The sequence below is a fragment of the Molossus molossus genome, unplaced genomic scaffold, assembly GCF_014108415.1.
Source record: "Molossus molossus isolate mMolMol1 unplaced genomic scaffold, mMolMol1.p scaffold_m16_p_18, whole genome shotgun sequence".
Taxonomy (NCBI): domain Eukaryota; kingdom Metazoa; phylum Chordata; class Mammalia; order Chiroptera; family Molossidae; genus Molossus; species Molossus molossus.
The window spans coordinates 37,138,376-37,160,905 of NW_023425353.1; the positions used below are offsets into that span (position 1 = coordinate 37,138,376).

General features: G+C 37.1%; 2 protein-coding genes across 4 annotated transcripts in view; one reads left to right on the forward strand and one right to left on the reverse strand.

The window, feature by feature from the left end:
• ACAD11 (acyl-CoA dehydrogenase family member 11) overlaps positions 1–22,530 on the forward strand; it is a 61,598-nt gene that overhangs the window by 27,534 nt on the left and 11,534 nt on the right. For all 3 annotated transcript variants that reach the window (XM_036267139.1, XM_036267140.1, XM_036267141.1), the window contains exons 10-14: positions 1,536–1,613; positions 2,227–2,365; positions 6,995–7,102; positions 8,521–8,619; positions 22,216–22,282. In XM_036267139.1, coding sequence (XP_036123032.1) covers positions 1,536–1,613; positions 2,227–2,365; positions 6,995–7,102; positions 8,521–8,619; positions 22,216–22,282 — 491 coding nt within the window. The remainder of the gene's footprint in view (positions 1–1,535; positions 1,614–2,226; positions 2,366–6,994; positions 7,103–8,520; positions 8,620–22,215; positions 22,283–22,530) is intronic.
• Positions 9,693–13,490, reverse strand: ACKR4 (atypical chemokine receptor 4). Its single transcript, XM_036267142.1, has 2 exons — positions 13,446–13,490; positions 9,693–11,046 (listed from the first exon to the last, which is right to left on the reverse strand). Exon 2 carries the CDS (start codon positions 11,035–11,037, stop codon positions 9,985–9,987), a length of 1,053 nt encoding a protein of 350 aa, XP_036123035.1. The 5' UTR covers positions 11,038–11,046; positions 13,446–13,490; the 3' UTR covers positions 9,693–9,984.

Here is a 22,530-nt window from a genome sequence, read left to right on the forward strand (position 1 = left end):
GTGGCCTTTGCCCAACGCAGTGACTTTGAGCTTTTTTTTTTTTAATGGACCTCTTTGATAATTAAGAGAACTGTAGAGGAAACAAGGTAGGCATACCCAGAAAATTTTGTATATAATTTCAAGTTGTTCACAAATACCACCATATGCTACTACTTTAAGGTATTAAGTTTCAGTCATTTCACTGAGGGTAAATAAGTGACATGATACATTCATTCATACAGTTAACAAATAATTTTCAGGAATCTTATAATGGGTTAGGCATCTGGAGAGCCTTGAAAGTAAAAGAAAGAACAAGACAGACAGGGCTTAACTCCTGTGAAGCTCATACTTGAACATGAAAGAAAGACATTAAATAAGAGATGATGTGAAGAAAACAGAAAAGCTATTATGAAAATATGTAAAGCAGGTGAGCTGGGGTATGTGTGTAGAAATTGTAGAGGTTTGATTTTAGCCCGTTTCTGCCACAAGTTAGGTGGTCTTGGGCACATAACAGTCTCTTAGAGCCTTAAGTTCTTCATCTACAGTGGGAATAGGTACAACTAGATATACAGTAAATTCCCATTTAATCTTCTATGATTCCAAGAGGTCTAGAGCCAGGCTGGCAAAATTAAATAGAAAAATGAAAAAGACCAAAATTCCTTCAATGAAAATGTTCAGTCAGTATGTGTTTATAAGGCGGTTAGTGTTATTGCTTGAATTATATAAATAATGATATTTTTCATAAAGATCTAGCATGAGATTAACTTTGCTCACAGAATGGAATATAGTTTTTTTTAAGAAAATACTAGTTAGATTTGAGGAAATTCTATCTAAAATAGTCAACTCTTATATGTGTTCAGTGCTTAAAATATCACTTGGGAAACTTTCTGCTCTAGTTAGTATATATAGTAGATATAGCTTATTCCATTGGTCTATCTCTGAGGTGTGGGTTTTTATTTTCCTTTTTTTTTAACACTTATGTTTCCCGTTAGGTACCCTGGCTGTGGTGAAGGAAAGGGATGACCTTTGAGCCTCTCTCTTGCCCTGTTGGGGGCATTTGGCTTTGTCTCCTGACCCCTGCCTATGTGACTATTAAAAATTAAGGCCCAGGCTCACATGAGTGAGCTACATCCCCCAGACAAACCCGGCTCCGTGCTTTCCGTACTCCTGACTTCTGAGGAATTTGCTTCATTTCCTTCCAGCACAGCTATGCATTACTAAATGTATCTGCTTTCAATGTTTTGCCTGATATTTTTAGTTGTACTGCCCTGGGAGGGGTAGACCATCTAGTATGCCATACTGCTGAATGAAACATTCAAACTTTGGTGTAAGATTTTGGGAGTCAATATTGAGGGAGCATAATTTTGTGAGCAGCAAGCCTCTGAAATATTTTATACTTCTGTGTCTGGTTTTGGAAAGAAATATTATTGATTTAATTGCAGCTGAAAAAAAACTGCATCACCTAAATATGTTTTCTTTGGATAGTAACAGTTTATGGCATTATTTACCTTGTATTAATTTTAGCTAATGAACTTTTTTCTTTTTATTACTTTAAGGAGGTAATTGAGTTCTATGTTCAAAATGAAAATTCATTAGACAAGTGGAAAAAACCTTCAGTGATTGATAAACTCAAGGTAAGAAAAATCAGCAAACCTTGAACATTGGAAAATTTAAATGGAGGTGTTTTATAAGATCTTAGTTTATTATATATGTAGAGGATACTTATATCAGTAATACCTTTTTTAAAAGGTTAAAAATAGCATCTGTAATATATAAATTAGGTTGCATAGTGTTCTATATATGATATGTGATGAAGACAGCCTCTCATAACTGTTCAAAGAAAAAAAATAGAATCAGCACTACTAACTACTGTCTGTCACTTAATCGAGACTGAAGTCACCATGCAAAAAATAGCTATTTGGCATAATTCTACTTAACTATGGGAGCTTTTGTAATAGCTATGATTCAATAAGAAGGACCCAAACAAATTTAATTTTTCAGCTAAATCTAAGGAAGTTTGGAAGGAAAGTCATTTCTTTAACAGTTAAGAAACTGTTGATTTGTGATGAATTAATAACTACTTGTTTTTGCACACTAAGATACAGTGAAATAAGTAACTTCATAAGTGTTTTTAAATTTCAAAAAGCATAAATACTAATATCTTAAAAAAAAATAATAAAAAAAAAAAAACACGATTTTGGGTCATGGCAAATTATGGTCACTCTGGCATATTCATCACCTCCACAGGAAATGGCCAAAGCAGAGGGCCTCTGGAACTTGTTTCTGCCAGCTGCAAGTGGTCTAAGCCAGGTAGACTATGCCCTGGTTGCTGAAGAAACAGGAAAATGCTTTTTTGCTCCAGAAGTCTTTAACTGCCAAGCACCAGGTAGGTTACTGCATTATTTAAAAATAAATGTTCTCAGATATTTTGAGCAATGGTTATAATTTCTCTGTTTTATGACAAGGAAGTTTTTCCTATAAGAAGTCATTGATTTATAAATTTGTCTATAATTTTACTTTTTATTTACTTTGATTTAAATATTTAAAAATGGATCTAATGTTCTCAGTGGATTACTCTTTTGTTATACATCATTACATTAAGAGTATTAGTGAATAGCCCTGGCCAGTTTGGCTCAGCGGTTAAAGCATCAGCACAAGGACCCAAACATCTTGGTTTTGATTCCCGGTCAGGGGTGCGTACCTGGGGTGCAGGTTCGATCCTTGGCCACGGTTGAGGTCATGTGGAAGGCAACCAATTGATGTGTCTCTCTCACATTAATGTTTGTTTTTTTTTTCTCTCTCTCCCCCTTCCTTCCTCCCTCCCTCCCTTCCATTCTATTGAAAAATCAATGGAAAAATATCCTCAGGTGAGGGTTAAAAAAAAAGAATATTAGTGAATAGAATCTGCCACCTATAAGGATTGCAGTTTCCTGACTGGGTATTGGATATTTCTATGGCTAGTTGGAATGAATAGAGTTCCAAAATTTTTGATAAGCCTCACTGTCTTACCATTTATTTGCCAATTATTTATTATCTACTATGTGCCAAACCCTGTTCTAGATCCTTATCAAGGAATAAAATAAACAAAGATGCCTGCCCTCATGAAGTTAATCTAATCGAGGGAGACAGAAATAAGTAATAGATAGAGTAAATAAATAAATTATGTAATAAGTTTGAAGATGAAAAGTGCTTTGAAAAAAAAACTCAGTAGGGTAAGGGAGCTCTGGAATGCTGAGGGACAAGGACTATGGATTACAATTTCAAATAGAATGGTTGGGCTAGGCCTTATTTAGAAAATGACATTTGATGAAGACTTGCTGATGTCTGGGGGAAGAGTTTTCGTAGCAGAGGGAACAGAAAATTCACAGGCCCTCAGGCAGTAGTGTGATTGGTGTGTGCCAGGAATAGCCAAGGAGGCCAGTGTGGCTGGGAGAAGAATAGAAGATATCAGAGAGGAAAGGACCTCATTTTATATGTTGGGCCTTATAGAGCAGATAAGGGCTTATAACCGTGAAATGGGAAGCCTTGGGGATTTGAGCAAAGCAGTGACACAATGTAACTTAGGTTTTAAAAAGATCATTTTGGCTGCTATGTTGAGAATTAACTAAAGGAGGGAAGCAGGGAGTCTGTTGTAATAATCCTAGTGAAAGATGATGGTGCTAGCAGTGGAAGGGGTAAGGAGTGGAAAGATTCTAAATATATTTTGAAAGCAGAGCCAAGAGGATTTCCTGATTGGATATGGGGGACAAATGGGGACGTCAGGGACGCTGCTAAGGACTTTGGCATGAAAATTGAAAGGATAAAGGAAAGAGGCCAACTTTTCTTCTAAAAGATAAAATGGAATATAATCTATAGAAGTTGTTTTCAAACCTGGATTTTCAGAAGAACCACCTAAGGAACTTTAAAAAATAATTCCGTTTCACAGGCCCCGTCTCTGGAGATTTTGAGTCAGTAGGTCTAGGGTAGACCCTGGGAATGTCTTTTGTAATTTTTGTTTTTAACAAGTGACTCTGATGCTGCCAGTCAAGAACTAGAATTTGATTCATAGAAGAAGGATGATCATGTGATATCCTATGGTGTTCCTGCACAATAGGCGTCGGTATTGCCTTTTGTGTTTATTGTTTGGCTCCGGTGCTACAGCTTTCCCTAAAAGAGTTAGTGAGGGTGGAACTGCCAAAGGGAGGCATGTTGGACATCAGGGAAAACAGTCTTGTGTTTAGCACAATGTTTCCTCCCTGTTCTTCCACTCCCATTTCTTTGGAGTGATTGAGATAGTTCATAGACTTCTACTGAAGGTTGAACTTATCTCTGGTGTGGTTTTCCCTCTTCAAAAGCCTGAGTTATCAAATTACTGTTGTACATTTTAATCTAATAATGAAGCTTTTGTTAAAGGAAAGAAATCTATTCTCAAAGTTTCTAAAGATTTATCTCATTTGTGTGAAGTTACTACATCATGCTGCATAGGTGGCTTAATTTTGTGGAAAGAGAACTGTCTTTTGTTTAAAGCTTTTTTTATTGTTACTCAGTAGTAAGAAATATATTTTATATCATGACCTAATATACAGCATATGTAGTTGTATGTGCCCTCACTGATGGGTGGAAGAGGGGGAGGCGAGGGGGGAGAGAGATACTTATTGAAAAAAGGCTTCGTGAAACAAGTTTCCCTTACTACATGCAGTATATTCAGACATTTTCCACTGAGTCGAATCTAATGTATTCTCTTTTGATCTATTTTAGTTTTTATAGATTGCTAGCCATATTCCATTAAATTAATATGACAAATATGCTATAGAGGACATCCTTTGCAGGTACAGCTCTGCCACTATTTCTCCATTTGACTTGTGAACATAATTTTCACTAGATTGTTGTGGACTTTTTTTTTTTTTTTGGTACATGCCCCTAGCGGGAACTGAACCCAGGACTCTGGTCCACAGGCCGACGTTCCAACTGTTGAGCCAAACCAGCCAGGGCTGGACTTTTTTTTTAGTATTAAAATGTCATGAGTCTGTCAGTTGTACTGTCTAAATGATATCACCAAACTGCTGAAATTTAAAAATTGGCCAGGAAAATGCATTCTCTTTTATCAAAGTATGATCAACGACTCTCCTCAGCAAACAAGATGTGTAAAATCATAAATAGAACACTAGGCGTTTTCTTCTCTTTGTAGTGGAGATATCTTCACGTAGGGCTCAGGGCATTGTGTTTTAGAGCATTTCCAAAGCAGATAAAAAGAGTATGTAATTGATGCCAGTTAAATACTTTGGTAGGTTTCATAGGTATAAAAGATGAATTTCTGCTCAAGCTACCCAAATTATTTCCCAAGTAGTTATAAAAGCTCATGAGAAACATATGTCATCTTCCAATTTGTTTTTGTTTGTTTGTTTGTTTTTACTCTTCAATAAGTCATACAATATTGTATATTGGAATGTTGAAAATAGCAATTTTAATTCTAAATCTATTACTGGACAATTTGGGAGCCATTAGGTTGATTTTTGAGGGAAAATTTTGTAGAAATAATTTATTTATCTGGGCTCTTTCCCCAACCTTCGTTTTGCCAGCTTCTCGGAATAAACTGGTAATTTTTGGAAGTTTTATATTCAATATTTACCTCATTTGAACTATAACAAGAAATATCTAATGAACACAAACAAACATTGAGTTTCATTAATTCCAGTTCAGAACTCATTTTCTCCCTCAGTCAAAAAGAATGTTAAGCTTGTGTTAATTTACTAAGAATTTTTTATTTTTATATAACATTGGCTCCGTTAGGAGTGTCTGAACAGAGTACAAACATATTTTGAGAGACTTAGACGTAACTCAATTTTCATAAGCATTTTAGGGACTATCCTTAAAGTCATTGTAAGAGGTGATGTTGAAAAATTCTTCCTCAAAATCTTATAAGTAACCTATTCGAGGGGAAGGTTTTAGAAAATATTTTTAGAACTTTGGTAGGAATGAAAAAGAAAGGCATCTGGAGCACTTTGCTTGAAGGCAGACGTGAAGCTTTTGTTGTTGTTAAACCTGAGAGTAGTACAGTGTTATCATGTACTGAACATGCCCTCTCAGGAGAGGGTCTTTAACATTTTCTACTGCCATTTTCTACACAGGGCAGGGATTCTGTGTTTAGCATTCTTGAGATATGACCTAGTACTTTTCTAGATGGTATGGGGTGCACAAAAGTAAGAGTAATGTTAGAGGTAAAGCAACAATAATTACCATGTGGGTTCAGAAGGAGATATTTCTGACGGGGTAATCGGAGATTCCTCACAATGAAGGTGGCTCAGAAGCAGGAGTTTACTTAGGAATGATGGGTAGAATTTCACTTGAGAAAAGGCCTGGCCCGAGCAAACGTGGAAGTTAGACAGCACAAGGTGTGTGTGAGGAACTGGAGTCTCTTGTTTTCCAGGAGTGTTGCAGTCACTCCCCGCAGAGCATGTATGCAAGATACCAGGCAACTGTTAGGCCAGTGAATTGTTCTCATCAGTCCTGAGTCAGACCTCATGAGAGCCATGCTTCATCAAGATGAAGTGGACAAGTGTCTGTGATTCAGAACACGTTGAATAAATATGCACTGAATGCCATGTACTTGTAACTATTTATGACATGCCTGCATTGTAAATTATATTTACTGTTCTTCAAAATACTGTTAGCAAACATTTGTTTTAAAAAGATCCATGTCCCGCCCTGGCTGGTTTGGCTCAGCGGTTAGAGCGTCGGCCTGCGGATCGGTTCCCGCTAAGGGCACGTACCTCGGTTGCAGTTTGTCCCCGGCCCTGGTTGGTCGTGCGGGTGGCAGCCACTTGATGTGTCCCTTCACATCGATGTTTCTCTCTCTCTCTCTTCCTCTCTCTCCCTCCCGCTCTATCTGAACAAAAAAAATGGAAAAATGTCCTCTGGTGAGGATAAAAAATAAAATAAAATAAAAAGATCCATGTCTGTATTGTCTACATGAAGCTTACACTTCATATTAGTAAATTTTTAAATTAGAAACGCATGCTTTTCTTATCACGTACAGACACAGGAAACATGGAGTTGCTCCACCTGTATGGAAGTGAAAAGCAGAAGCAGCAGTGGCTTGAGCCTCTTCTTCAAGGGAGCATTGCCTCCTGCTTCTGTATGACAGGTAAAGACAGACCACTGTTCTCCCCTGGTAGTCAGTCACCCCAGACTTGTTATGGATGAGCTGAAGAAAGTAGGATGTGGCTCTGTGTTTCAGGGAAATGTGTCCATGGTCAGAAATGTGAAAATCCAGTTTTAAATTTTGGAATTTTTAAATGTGCACAATAAAATTATCCTCCCCCTAGGGAGGACACCAGATGATGTTTTCTGGTAGCCTGCTTTAGGCTTTATTAGCAGAGTAAACCTAGTTTCATAATCTTTTGACTTGCATTTCAAAATTGCCATCTATGGATATTTAAGATCTTTTTTGCCCTTTTGTATGAAATATTCATCTTTGTGATAACTTTATATAGACACTTACAAAATACTTAACTCTGCATAAACCTGGAAAAAATAGAACTTTCACCAATACTGTTCTTATAACTCAAATTATAATCACATGGGGAAATAAGTTAGGAGCGTGTTAATAAAAATGGTTTGGTACCATTTGTACATAGGAAACAGTAATTAAGAACTCTTGAAGGGACAACCACATTATTTCATAATTGAGTTTAGAATTAAACTAAATTTCGTCTGGCCATAATTTTGGCCAGATTTTACTCACTTCTATAACACTGCATACATTTATAATAGCAAAACCGATCTCCATTTAAACTAGTAAGAGACATTTATTGAACACGTGGAGCATGATGTATTACCTGCAAAGCACGAATTTGCGGTTACAAAGTAAGTGGAGTACATGGTCCCTTTTCTAAAGGAACTGAGTCTCTTATTTTAAAAACAGAACACATGAAATATCTGAAAGACCCATGTAAAAGAGCATTATATGACCAAGGTCAGATTACTATGATTGAGAGCTAGCCTGTAAATTCTGAAATGCCATGCAGTAAAGTAGTCATGTATGAGTTCCATGGAAAACTTTCTGAAGACATTAAGTGTTGAGCAGGCTTTGTAGAATGTAAAATAAATGAGTTGGTGAAAGCATTCTTGATAGAATTTGCAAGGCACAGTTAAAAATTGTTTAAGATAGTAAACTGCATGACAAGGAAATCTGGCTTGCAAATATTTACTACAGACTTCCGTTGTGGGAAGAACCGTGTTTTTAATCTACTTTTGCTGACTGAAAAAAGGATTGAGTTTTATCCCACATTATGTATTAGTGAGGAAACCAAGGACACAATTCAGATTGCTGATCCCCACTGTTCTGACGTCATTCATTCGTTCTTCCAATGCACAGTTATTGAATACGTACATTTGTAGGTTATGGGAGAACCAGGGTAGAACGGGGGAAGGGTAGGAAGATGAAAAAGACAAAGATTCTGCTCTCTCTGTCCTCAGAGAGTTCACATTTCCTTATCTAAGTCTCTTTGGTAAACCGATGGTATCTGCCTTCCTGTAAATTCAGCCTTCGCTTATTTATAGAGCCGGATGTAGCATCCAGTGATGCCACAAATATTGACTGCAGCATCCAAAAAGATGGAGATAGCTATGTGGTTAACGGCAAGAAATGGTGGAGCAGTGGTGAGTATTCAGACTGACCCTTTGTGCTAGATGCTGTACTAGAATAATATAACAGTTAATTAGTTTTATGATCACAGTTCTTTAAATTCTGTCTTAGCATTTTTAAATTTAAAAATGGTTGATAAAAAGAAATGTATTTTTAAAATAACATGTCTTGATTAGGTGATGTTTATTTTAAGAATAGAAAACATCTTTTACAGTTTGTGAAAAATAAAATTCATATTAGTGTACAATATTTTTGACCATTGTAATTATTAACAAAATTAAATTTTAATAGGGACATATCACATGAACTATAATAATTTACATATAATTGTTTTTAAAGATAAACTATACATGTTATTAAAAATAATTTATTGTGGTACATATTTTCATTGCTTAAAAATACAAGTGTTTAAACGAAAAATAAGAATATACATACAAAAATACACTATTTAGTCAACTCTCAGTAACAGACTCACATAAATGGATGAACCCTTTAGAAAGTTATAAAAGTAAATGATTATAATAATAATTAGATATGATTGTCTGAGGATTGCTTCTAGAATATACATGATAAATCTAATGGGATAGCCAGTTTATTACTAAAGAAATGTGATATATGGAACTAAATTATGTATTTAGAAACATATCAGGAATGTATTTAAAGGGCCAGAAAGAGCTTTATATGTACTATTTTTTGCTGTAGATTGTTATTATGAAAGCACTTACAATTTAAGTAACAAGCCCGGCTGGTGTGGCTCAGTGGTTGAGTGTTGACCCATGTATTAAGAGGTCACCGGCTCAATTCCCGGTCAGGGCCCATGCCCAGATTGTGGACCAAATCCCCAGTGGGGGGTATGCAGGAGGTAGCCAATCGATGTTCTCTCTCATCAATGTTTTTATCTCTCTCTCCCTCTCCCTTCCTCTCTCTAAAATCAATAAAGAAAAAAAAATTTTTAAAGAAAAATTAAGAAACAGGAAAAGGAGGACAGATTAAATTTTGTTATGTAGTTATACATGTATTAAAATTATTCAGGGAAATCATTCTTACATAATTTAAAATAGATATAAATGCCCCTTAATATAAGCCTCCTTATTACTGTTTTAGATGACCTAACTTATAGCATAATGTTCTTATTACTTGTGCTTGTTATTACTGCCTTCCGATAGTGTTCATTTTAATTTTCATGTTTTATGCATTGATTATTCTGCTTCCTCTTCTGCTTGCTTCTATGCCTCCCCACTTCCTCACCCCAATCTCTTCTTTGTAATAAGTTGCCACCACCGTGCTTGAGGTTTGAATTTCAGAATAATGCAGATGTTTTATCTGAGGGAGAAGCATCATTCATGTGTATCGAAGCAAGACACAGGGCAGTTTTACATTTAAATGCTGAATGTACTGGTTGGCTCTGTAGGGACTTCAGAATCGAAAGGAAACTCCTCCACGGTTTGTCTCTGTCTTCTCCAGGACCCATATTTCTTGGCAACTTTCATGATGTAGTTTTTAAAAGAGGATCCCATAAAAACGTACAGGACTGGGTTGAGGCAGCTGTGAAAGAGTGCGATGCTCTCTGTGATTTGGATGGCGACATCCATGCGTTTGCTCATGCTGCAGTCGGTTATCAGGGAGTAGATGATGTCTATGGCTTGGCAGAACTTGACAATGTTATAAGGCAGCTGAGTGACAATGAAAACTATAACCACTGTGAGCAGAACTTTGAGGGGTCGAGATTTTTTAATGTTTGGCATCCTGATGAGTGTCCTTGCCGTGATAAAGTAGCACACTCCCATAATAAGGAAAGGTATCACAAATCCGATGCAGATTTCCAGCATTTGAATTGATGCTTTCATTGATGTTTGTAGGTGGTATGGAAAGATGGGAGTGCACCTAACTTTGTGATTTACTGTATAAAAAACCAGCTGAGGTATACTCAGCAAGATGGCAGCCGTCCAGACGCAGAAACAGATGAGCCAGCACGGTTTTCCCACTCCTGAATGAGTTGGAGCTTTAGTTACTGCCCAATATCTGTCTATGCTGATGCAAGCCAAAAACTGCATTCCAGCGACAAAGTTGACCGTGTACAAGGCTGAAGTGACCTTGCACATGATTTTCCCTAAAACCCACCCATGAACTGCATTAACTGCCCAAAAAGGCAGAGTGAATAGGAGGAGTAAATCCGCCACCGCCAAATTCAGGATGTACACGTCTGTTTTGGTTCTCTGCTTCTTGTAATAGGCATAAATCGCCACTACTGTGGAGTTTCCTGCAAGTCCAATGATGAAAGCTATCGTGAAGAAGGCAGGCAGGAAAACTTTTGCAAAATTTCTCACCTCTTCTTTTATACAGATCACTTCATACTGACTATAGTCATGAGTGCTGTTTATTTCATTTTCCTCATAATAGTAATCTGTTGATTGGTTGTGTTCCAAAGCCATGGTTGCAATCTAAATGGCAAAAAGAATACAGGATATTCATTTTAATGTTGCTTAGAAGGAAACACTTTTTATCTAGTATATCTTTTATTCTCTTACTAAAGAAGAGATAGCTTCCATAACACACATGAGCCTGAATCTGCCATTATTTGGAATCCTTGAATGGAAGCCACATTTGAGTGTATCCCCCCGACTAGTTTTTCATTCTTTGCTTTTGCAAGTGTGTGTGCTGGAGCTGGGATTTACATGGGAAAGCTAAAAATAATACTCTGGGGAATCTTCTTAATCATTAAACCCTAAATAAAAGTCATGACTTCTCTTGTGAAAACAGTTCTTCAAATATGAAAATGTAGTCAGATTTTAACTCAAAGGAATAAAAAATGTTATAATTTTTACATATGCAAGTTTGTAATTCTTATGCAGTATACTGACAAGTTAATAAAAATAAACAGCCTAATTGTTTAAATTTATTTTATTGTTATATTATTTATAAATTTATTTAAAAATAAGTTTAATAAGTTATCTCAACATTATATTAGTTTCCTTGGTTGGCATTTACAAAACAATCTCCTCTAGTTAGCTTTCCTGCAAATCCTGTCGCTACCTGCTTGTTGTACACTGCTGTTTGGTAGCACTGTTGTTCCTTGGTCACCTACATCGTAAGCCTGCGCCATCCTGCCTTCACCTGTGATTTCCAGTCAGCCCCTAAATTCTGATCTTACCTTCCAAATAGATCTCAAATCTGTCTCCTTCTTTTCATCTGTGCTCTTTGACATATCTGCACAATTAGACCATCATTGCTTCTTACCTGGTCCACTGTAGTATCTTCCTAACTGGTATCCTACAGTTCTTATTCTTCCTTACCACCTCGTCAGACACATTTTTCTTCCTGCCCCCAGGGTGCTGTGTCTCTACAGTGCCAATCCGTAATTCCCCTGCTTAGCTCCTCACCTGAAAGACACATCTCTTCACCTGAAAGATACAGTCCAAGCTCCTTAGCATGATCTCCAAGGCTCCCTCCATCATGTGGTCCTACCCATGGTTCCTGCCACATCTCGCTCCTGCGGGCCCCAGCACCACAGACAGTACTAGTACTGAGTTGCCAGCAGTGTGCTGGCACACCCATGCTGCAGCACAGGTACTCATTCTGTGCCTTTATCTCATACACTGTTGCCTGCCTTTCCCTCGAAGGGCCAGTTCCTGCTCAGTTCCCCAGAAGACTTTCCTGATCCAAAAGCTATATAGACATATCTCTCAGAAAACTGACCCATCCTATGGAAAAGATGCATTTTCCACACTACATTCTTCTTCTATGTTCTAAGTTTCCTAAGATTGTAATTAATACCTTATAGAATGCCTGGTACACACTAGTTGCTCAGTAAATATCTGTCAGATAAAGGTTTAACCAGAAGATATAAAGCTGTTATTCTCCTGCCTCATCATTGTTATTTTACTATATTGGTTATTAATACCCAATAGTAGTAAGATAAGTTTATATCAAATTCACAAGTTTAAAATGTATTTAATAATGACTTTCAGTGTCTTTATTAGAGTGCTGAGTTTTGTTTTGCTTCTTCCTTAGCCTTATTGTCTTTCTTTGGTTGTTTTTGTCCTTGGAAGAATCCCGAATATTCTTATACAATTATGAATGAAAATATTATTTTCAGAACAGTGTGAAAACTTAGGTCCATTTTCAAAAGTATAGTCTAACCTTTTTGGGATGAGTAAAGCAAAGAAGACCCCCTGAGGAAAGAATCCACATAAAAGAACTACTTTCATTATATAAAATCCAGGTGCTGACAATTTAAAATGACTACTTTTATCCTTAATGTTATCTGAAAAGGTCCGATCCAAAGATTACCCTGGTTTTCATTAATTATTAACACAATATGAACTTTGTGTTTTCCTTCTCTTCAGAGAAATCTTGAACCTGATGATAAGAAACAATATGGCCAAATAATATAAAATATTAAAGGGTATATTTAAAATAAGAATTAAGCTTACTAAAAATGTGCATAAATATGAGTAGGAATGGAAATTATTTCCAGAAATGATTCTCTGGCAGAGGCATAGAAACACATTTAGATGTCTTTGTAATTATTTCAAGAACAAAAAAATTAGTGTATATAAAACAAAGCAACAAAAAAAATTGGTATAGCAAAACCTGTTTCTCATTCATAAAATTTCATAGGCAATAAAGGTATTAAAATAATATATATTTTCTTCTTGCTATACTCAGATATTTGTTTTAAGGTTAAAGTGTATAGCTCTTTTCAGATAGCTTTTTTTTTTTGCATATAAATGTTTAGGCTTTTATGCATCAATACTCCCTCTACATAGGGAGATATACAAAGTCTTTGAGCTTTTAAAAAAGATCATATCCAAGTCAGAATGAGAAAAGAAAAACCAACCTGTTTCAGTGGGCAGACAGGAGCAGTCTTGAGTGCAGAGTGAAATCAAATAACCTCTCTGACTGGGGCTACTTTTGTTTTCATTTTATACCCCGCCTTTGTCTTGCATCCAAGAGGGCTTTCCTGAAATTTAACCACGTGAGCACTTGATCTTTATTTTACATATAACCATCCTGTGAAATCAAGTCCAAGTTCTTAAGTGTCCTATGACACAAACCTGAAAGAATTTCATCTTGTTTCAACAACTACAGACCTTTCAAAGTTTCCACATAGCTGAAGGCAACCAGAAAGTGCCTGTAGCTTAGGAACTGAGTGCCAAGCCAGAAGGATCCACCCAAGAGCATCAAGGCTGCTAACAAGTAACTGGTCGGTAGCATCAGAGAAATGCTCTCTGAAGTTATCTTGTCTCGGAAAGGAAACAAAAATGATTTTTCACCCAGAAAATTATCTTTTTGAAGACTAAATTGCCAAAGTCTAAATTTGAAGTAATCATTAGGCATATCTAGAAGTTAATTTTTTATGCCACATTAATATTTTACTTAAGCTATGAGACTCCTCTGTCCTCCACTGTATCCTCTGTCCTTGATCACAGAGTATGCCTTTCCCCATGACTTTAAACTCTCTTGCTTCTTGTAACCTTTTTCTTCAAAGGCCAGCATCCCATCCTATGTCTTAGTAGGTGGTTTATTTTTCCCACATTTCCAAAAAAATTAAAATTAGAGAAAGAAGAGAAATGTATGTAGATTTAGCCTTTGTGGTTTATTTGAACTTGACTCTCCTCACATTTGCGTAACAGTTCTCTTATTTATTATATATTCATGCAAGGCTGGGCTCAGTCTCTACCCACACAAGTTATTTCAGACCCATGCCGTTTTTTCTCCAAGCAGCTCAGTTCACAGAAAAGAGGCTCTGGGCCTTTATCTTCCTTCATCTTCCTGCAGTCCATATCTGAGGTACAGCCAGATTCTTGCTATCCACCAGTCCTTGAGGGAGAGCCATTTGCCTGCAGCTAAGTCAGTGTACCAGGAAAAAGAGGGCCTGGATTGGTGGTGGTGGTCATTTTCCATTGTGTAAATGTTCCTACCATGGCCAATTTTAAGCTGCCAGTGTGAAGTCACTGAGAGCAAAATTGCTGAGAGGCGAGCAGAATCAGCTCTCCTGAGCAGACTCTAGCACACTGCCCCCGAAGAAGGCAGCCCTTCTACTTACCATGACTGATCGCTCCTGATCTCCTGCTGCCTTCTGAGGGACACTGCTCTTGATGTTATCCCTGTCCCTGCCCTCTCTAGACTATCTGGTCCTTCCCTGCTCTTCCCTCCTGTTCTTCTTGATCTGGCATATATTGGGGCAGGAGGAAATAAATGAGCAACCTTCCACTAAATTCTTAGAGGGGCCTACAAAATCCCTCCATCTCTCACTGCCTCTCTGACCTTATTCCATAGTACTCACCCCTTTGCTTGCTTGTTCCGCCACACCAGCCTCCTTGCTCTTTGGGAATGTGCCAGGCACATTTCCTACTCAGGGCCTTTGCACTGGCTCTTCTGTCTGCTGGAATGCGCTTCCTCCTTCATCTACTTCAAGTCTGTCCAGTTACCATCTTCTCACTGAGACAGTCACTGGCTTCTCTGTTTAAAATGCACCTCTGCCCTGGCCAGTTTGGCTCCGTGTTTAGAGTGTTGGCCTGCGGACCAGAGGGTCACGGGTTCAATTCTGGTCAAGGGAACATAACTCGGTTGCAGTTTGGTCCCCGGCCTTGGTTGGGTCGTGTAGGAGGCAACCAGTCGATATCTGTCTGTCTGTCTCTCTCTCTTTCTCTCCCTCCCACTCTATCTGAAGATAAATGGAAGAGTATCCTCGGGTGAGAATTAAAAAAAAAAAAATGCACCCTGTGCCTATATTGCCAATCCACCTTACCCATAGCACTTATCGTGTGCTAATGTATCATATCAGTTGTCTATTGCCTGTTGCTCTGTATTAGAATATAAATTCTTCAGAGCAGGCACTACTGTTTGCTTCTTCACTGATATATCCCAAGTGCCTAGAATGATGTCTGGCATAGATTAGGTCCTCAATCAATATTTTGATTTAATAAATAATCCTACTTTTCCTTCTGATTATTATCCCATTTTACTTGACCTTGATGCTATACTTCTTTTTTAAATGTTTTCAATTGGAGTTGACATGCAATATTATATAAGTTTCAGGTGTACAGCATAGTGATTAGACATTTATATAACTTAGAGGTGATTCCCCTAACAAGTCTAGTACCCACCTGATACTATACATAGTTATTACAATATTATTGACTATGTTTCCTATGCTATACTTTATATCCTGTGTCTGTTTTATAACCGCCAGTTTTGTACTTCTCAATCCCTTCACCATTTTTACCCAGCCTCAAAAGCCCCTCTCGTATGACAACCATTAGTGTGTCTATGAGTTTGTTTTGTTTTTGTTTTTTTCATTTATTTTTTTTATTTTTTTTAGATTCTGCCTATAAATAAAACCATTTGGTATTTGTCTTTCTCTGACTGACTTATTTCACTTAGCATAACATCCTCTAGGTCCATCCATTTGGTCACAAATGGTAAGATTTCATTCTTTTTTATAGCAGAATAATATTCCATGGTATGTATGTACCATTTCTTCTTTTCCATTCATCTGTTGATGACACTTAGGTTGCTTCTGTAGCTTGACTATTGTAAATGATGCTGCAGTGAAAATAGAGATTTATACATCTTTTCAAATACATGTTTTGTATTTCTCTGGATAAATACCCAGAAATGGGATTTGCTGAGTCATGTAGTAGTTCTATTTTTAATTTTTTGAGGAACCTCCTTACTTTTTCACAGTGACTATACCAGTTTGCAGTCCCACCAACAGTGCACAAGGGGTCCCTTTTCTCTACATCCTTGCCAATACTTGTTTGTAGATTTATTGATGATAGCCATTCTGACAGGTATGAGGTGATAATCTTATTGTGTTTATTTTTTTAAAATATTTATTTATTTTTATTTTTATTTTTAAAAATATTTTTATTGATTTTAGAAAGAGAGGAAGGGAGAGGGAGAGAGAGATAGAAATATCAATGAGAGAGTACATCCATTGGCCACCTCCTGCATGCCTTGTACTGGGGATTTGGCCCACAACCTGGGCATGTGCCCTGACCAGGAATTGAACTGGCGACCTCTTGGTACATGGGTTGACGCTCAACCACTGCACCACACTGGCCAGGCTCTTTTTATTTTTTTATTTCCCTGATGATAAGTGATGTTCAACATCTTTTCATATGTCTATTTGCCTTGTGTATGTCCTCATTGGAGAAATGTCTATTTTGGTCCTCTGACTGTTTCATAATCCGATTGTTCGTTTTATTTTTGTTTTTGGTGTTAACTTGTATGAGTTCTTTATATATATTGGATATTAACCCCTTATCAGATAGATGTATCATTGTAGATATTGAACCAACCTTACATCCATTGAATAAATCCCACTTGACCATGGTATATTACTTTTTATTGTATTGCAGAATTTGGTTGCAAATACAAACAGTCCTACTACAGTGAATAATCTTATGCATCTGTCATTTCATTCAGGAATAGTTTTATCTGTAGGCTAAATCTCAGAATTTGAACTGATGAATCAAAGAGTAAATGAATCTGTAATTTTAATGGATATTGCCAAATTGTATTCTATAGGGATGGTGTTACGTTGTACTCCTACCAATAATGTATGGAAGTGTCTATTTCCCTAGAACCTTGCTAATAGAATGTGTTATCTGACGACCACTCTGCATTCCGAGTGATTTCTAACAGATTCAGCACTCCTCCCTCTCCTGCCCTTGCCAGCGTAGGAAATATTTTCCCCAAATTGTTTTTTTAATGTACAGTAGTTTCATAAAGACACACCAATTCACCTTTTCTTTTTATTTCATTTTTAAAAATAATTTCTCTTGCCTTGGCCAGTTTGGCTCCACGGTTAGAGCGTCAGCTTGCGGTCTATACCATCTGTTTTCAGCCCTGAAGGCCTGCGACACAGCAGACATATTTAAATGTTTTCTGATCTATTCACATTTCCTCTAATATATTTCATTTATGACATCAGGTATCCTGCTTGTTAACTAAAATAATATAAAAGAGCAAAACTCTCTTTAAAAGGACATGTTAGCTGCTATACCTGCCAAATTCTGCTTGTAGCTAAGATGAGATGATATATTTGTGAGGGTATTTTCCTATTTTATGAACCATCAAGGTTAAATAAAAATATTTAAAAATTTACAACCTATGCATTCACGCTTACTTCCTCTACTTAATGACCCCAAAAGAAGAGTCAATTTTGAGGTTTTATTTTTTAAATCTGAATTGTTTTATATTAGATTGAGCAAGGGAGAATCAACAAGTTACTTACTTTTTTTTTTTTTAGTTTCTTCAAAATTTACTGCATATCTGAAATCTATTGGGTATTTACACAAGGCTGTGGCAACACATTTTCATGACAGAAAGAGCAAGGCAAGAACTGCTATTGAGAAATGTCAGAGAAAAATATATATTTTTATTAGGAAATAAAAGTATTTTATTTAGGAAAATGGGGCTTTTGACTGGGATTTAAGAGAGTTGGAGAGAACATTTTACTTTTGAAGGATTTAGCTTCTGGTAATCTAGTTTAAGATCCATGAAACCTGAAAAGATTTTTCCAAAATGTTCTTGATTACCAAGGTAGAAATTGAGAGAGAAAAGATCTCTGATGAAAATGAACCCCAAGTCATACCATTGTGTCCTTATCTGATGGCTGTGTGGTATCTAATGACCGACTTAATGCTGTTTTTAAAAAATGCCCCGTTCCAAGTTCGTTAAAAGGCTTCTCCCTTACTTTCTCGTCACAAGTAGAATCATATCTGTGTATATATGATTGTGTGTTCTGACAAGTCTGGGAAGCAGTCGTGGGATTCAAGATCAAAAGCAGTCTCAGGTGCTTCCTTATTCCACTCCCGGCCAGCGGGTTAGCAGTCATCAGTTTTAGACACATTACCTTCTTCCCCTTTCTGGGAAGAGAGCTATCTTTAGTGTTTTTTTAATTAGTGTAAAGGTTTTATAAGCAGAGTGTGCATGCAGGATTTCTGGAGCTGTGTGATCACACCGAAGGAGTGGGGAAAGGCCTCACACTGTTCAGGAAGCGGCTCCTCCACAGCCGCGTCAAATGAAAAGGAGATTAGGAAAGAGAGAAAAAGAGCATTGCAGTTTACTCAGCAGGTCTCTCAGCCTCCTTTTCCTAATTGGGATCTACAGATTTGTTTACGAGGTGGTAGGCTCATTTTTAAAATGTTTTTTAAGTTATTATTATTATTATTATTATTAAATTAGAAGTGGTAACAAATCAGAATATATCAAAGAGCATACTGCTTCCCATCCCTCCACACCCCAAATAGCATACCCTAGAGAAAACTCTTCCAAAGTTTCTGGTTTTAGTTCTCTGGTTTCTGCTATAATTTTAAGTAAAATGTTTTATTTTCTCTCCCAGTTTATTCATTTCAGACACTATCCATTAACTCTCCAATGTGAATGATGAAAATTTCACTTATTTGTATTATAACTATCTGCCCTTTCCTGTTATGTATATTTTATTGTTTCAAATTTTTTTATCTTTAAACTTTAAATAATCACTGAATATTTCCTCTGCATCCTCATTGGGCAGAATCTCTTCAAGCTTCACTTTCTAATGCAAGGATATGAGTGCACTGACTTCTTTCTCTACCTTTTATCCCTTCCTTCATATGTACCTACCTGAGGGCTCCTCTTGCCAGGCAGTGGTCCTTTCAACCTGAAGATTCCCCCCCCCCCCCCCCCCCCCCCCCCGTTTCAGAAATTTTTCTTTCATAAGTTTTTCTGATAAATTCTTCTCTTTATTTTTCTCTTTATTAGACCATTTTCTCTTCATTGGACCCCTTTTATTTTGATGTCACACTTGATGATTTTGCTCTAAAAGTATCTGTTTTTACCCTCTGACTTTTTCCTTTGCTTATGGGATCTCTCAGATTACAAAACTAGAGGTTTCTATTTGGTTTAGCACCATTTTGTTTTGCTTTGTTTTAGGTTCTCTCTGTTTCTTGTTTTATTTTGTTCCCCTATGGTCCAATTTGGTTTATTTTGGACAGTTATTCTCTTTAATGCTCTGGGCTCTCTTCACATACTACAGATCCTTGGTTTTCTGTTCATAGTTAAGAGAAAAGGAAGAGTAGCTGGTTAAAGTTTTCTTCGTTATTAACACAGAGCTCTTTCCTGGCCATGTGTCTCTCCTGAGAAGAATTCTGTGAGGAAACACGGTGGAACAGGCACTTCAGTGTCTGCTGATGAGGAGCTAGCTGGCTTTCGAGTCTCAGAAGGACAGGGTTTTCATAACACACTATATACTTTTCTCCTTAGGCTATCAGATACCTACCTGTGAGAGTAGCACCTGATACATTTGTCCATTTATAAATCTTGGATTAATCTTCCTTTTGTAGCCTCACTTCTCAGTCATATCTTCTGACTCTGGGGCCAGAACCCTCTCCCTTTGCGGTTCCTTACATCATTTTCTAGACTCTGACTTCTCTGTCCATTTCATCTGTCAACTTGCCTCTGTCTGTTTCCCAGACATTTATTGAACTCACTCATCTGTTGGTGACCACCACCACCAATCCTATGCCTCACCTTCTATATTTCCTTTTCTGTTATGGTTTTACCTTCATTATATTTTTCTATTTTTAGATCAGTGGGATCTTAGGCGTAACGGGAGACAAACACATATTTCTACAATCTTGAATCTCTGCAAGTTGGTTTTTGAAAAGCCATCAATTCAGTTTCCATTGTGAACTCTTGCAAATTTTAGATTGTTTCCATTGTATAGTTTTCTGTTTATTATCTCTTTGAATAGACTAAAAATATTACAAGAGCTATGGTTGTGCATTCTATTTCATTTGCTTTTTCTATAGAGCAAGAAATTCAGCCGTACAGTTGCAACATTTCAAATGCAAGTGCTAGAGTTTAAAGTAGACCCATTCTGGCGCCACTCTTCAGTTGTTTTTAACCCCTGCTTGTTTTGCTCTCTGTTTCTTGCCTAATCATCTTTTCTTCTAGCGTTGTGCCTTCACCACGTCCTCTCCTCAGCCCTCTCATCTAGAGGGAGGGCATCTCTTTCCTCTGGGCCTGCCCCTCGGCTCTCCATGCTCACTGTTCTGTGGGTGTTCCCAGACATTTCAGTATACACTGTATCTCCTTCATATCCCTGCTACACACTTCATTCTCCTAGGAATATCCTTTGGATAGTTTTGAGACTCAAATTTTCAACTCATGCTCAGTCTTGCTTCCTCCCTTCTCTCATTCCTTCCTTTCCCCATTATTTTGAAATACATCTCAGACATCACATCATTTCCTTCAGATATTTTGGTATGTTTCTCAATAAGGGCTCTTTAAAAACGTAACCACAGTACCATTATCATTACATATTCAGTAAGTATTCACATTTCTAATTGTTTCATAATTATCATTAACACTTTTTAGTTTGTTTAATTGAATTAGGATCCATATAGGGTCTAAAAATTACTATTGGTTGATATGTGTTTAAAAGTAGTTTTTCATCTGTAAGCTCCCTCTTTCTGTTATTGCAACTTAATTGTTAACAAAACCATATTATTTGTCTGGTAGATTTCCCACAGCCTGCATTTTACTGATGGCATCCCTTTATTGTCCTTTAATATGCTCCATGGAATTTATCCTTTTAAACTCCTGGATTTTATGGTGTTCACTGTTTGACATTATTCCTAACATTTATCATTGAATCCTCATATCATTTCCAAACTCTTGAAACCACTTTTTATAAGAAGTTAGGGGGAAAAAAGAATATGATAATTTTTGTAAGAGTTTGTACAGACATGTTTAACTTAGTCTGACCCAGTTGTTTATGGCCTTGTAATTAGAAAGCCAGTTCAATGTAGTTACCTTGTGGGACTAGGTTCTTAGACTTACTGGTGAAAATGAAATGTACTTTGTGCAATAAGGCCCCTTTGGAGAATTGCCTAGACCTCTGAACTGTAATAAAATAAAAATTTGCGTTAAAGTGAGAGAAACTATATTTTCAAGTTTCTAACCCTAAATAAATATATAAATGAGAACCTAGGCTTACCAAAGGGGGGGAATCAGAGCCTCAGATATGTGGGTAGCTCCAGGTAGACCATCTTCAGCTGCTCCATCGTATAGCTAGGGCAAACGATGCAGTCTGGGGTAGGTGCTGAGACCCTCACTGAAGCAGACTCACCCTTGCCCAACTCTGTCGCTGAGGAAATTAGGTTTTTTTCCTCAGCCAGTAGCTGGGGAGTAAATATAGAGTGTTAAGACCTTTCTTGTCCACGTGCCAGAAAATATGAGCTCTAAACAGAAGGAAGTACACACTAGAAGGGTTTCACAACCTCTCTGGCACGCTGCAGCCCGGAGTGGTGTGAGTTGGAGAGCTGACATCTTGTGTGAAGGGCTGCGGCTGCTTCATGGCTGCTTTGCCTTCGGGCGGCTTTTGTGCAGCAGTGTTCATTGACAGAGTCCGTTCTGGCCTTGCCACGTCATTTTTCTTGAGTTGACATACAATTTTGTCCATAAGCATTGTTTTTTAAGTAAATCAATGAGTTTTTTCTATTTGTTTTTTGCCAGGGATAAACTTGGAAAGATTAGAACTTTTAAGGTACAATGTCAGACTAAAAATTTCCTTTTATGATGTATTCTGCTCATTTCCTTCATGGTTTTAGGAGCTGGGAATCCAAAGTGCAAAATTGCGATTGTTTTGGGAAGAACTAAAAATACCTCGGCAGCCAGGTAATAAAACAATTGTTATTGAAAATCTATATAGGGATACAAGTCAGTCTTTCTCTCTGTCCACTTAATTTACTTAAAATGCACCTTTGGGTTCACAACTCATAATAATATAAAATATGATATTCAATGTCACATATTCATATTTTACAACTAGTTTTCTTAAAGATATATTTAGAAAATATTGTAGGGAGTGTTGCTGTACGTTCTTCACTGTGGGATTTCCTGTATTAAAAAGTGTTGCTACTTCT

Coding starts and splice junctions, on each gene's coding strand:
- ACKR4 (XM_036267142.1), bottom strand. CDS start 11,037: ATGGCTTTGGAACACAACCAATCAACAGATTACTATTATGAGGAAAAT.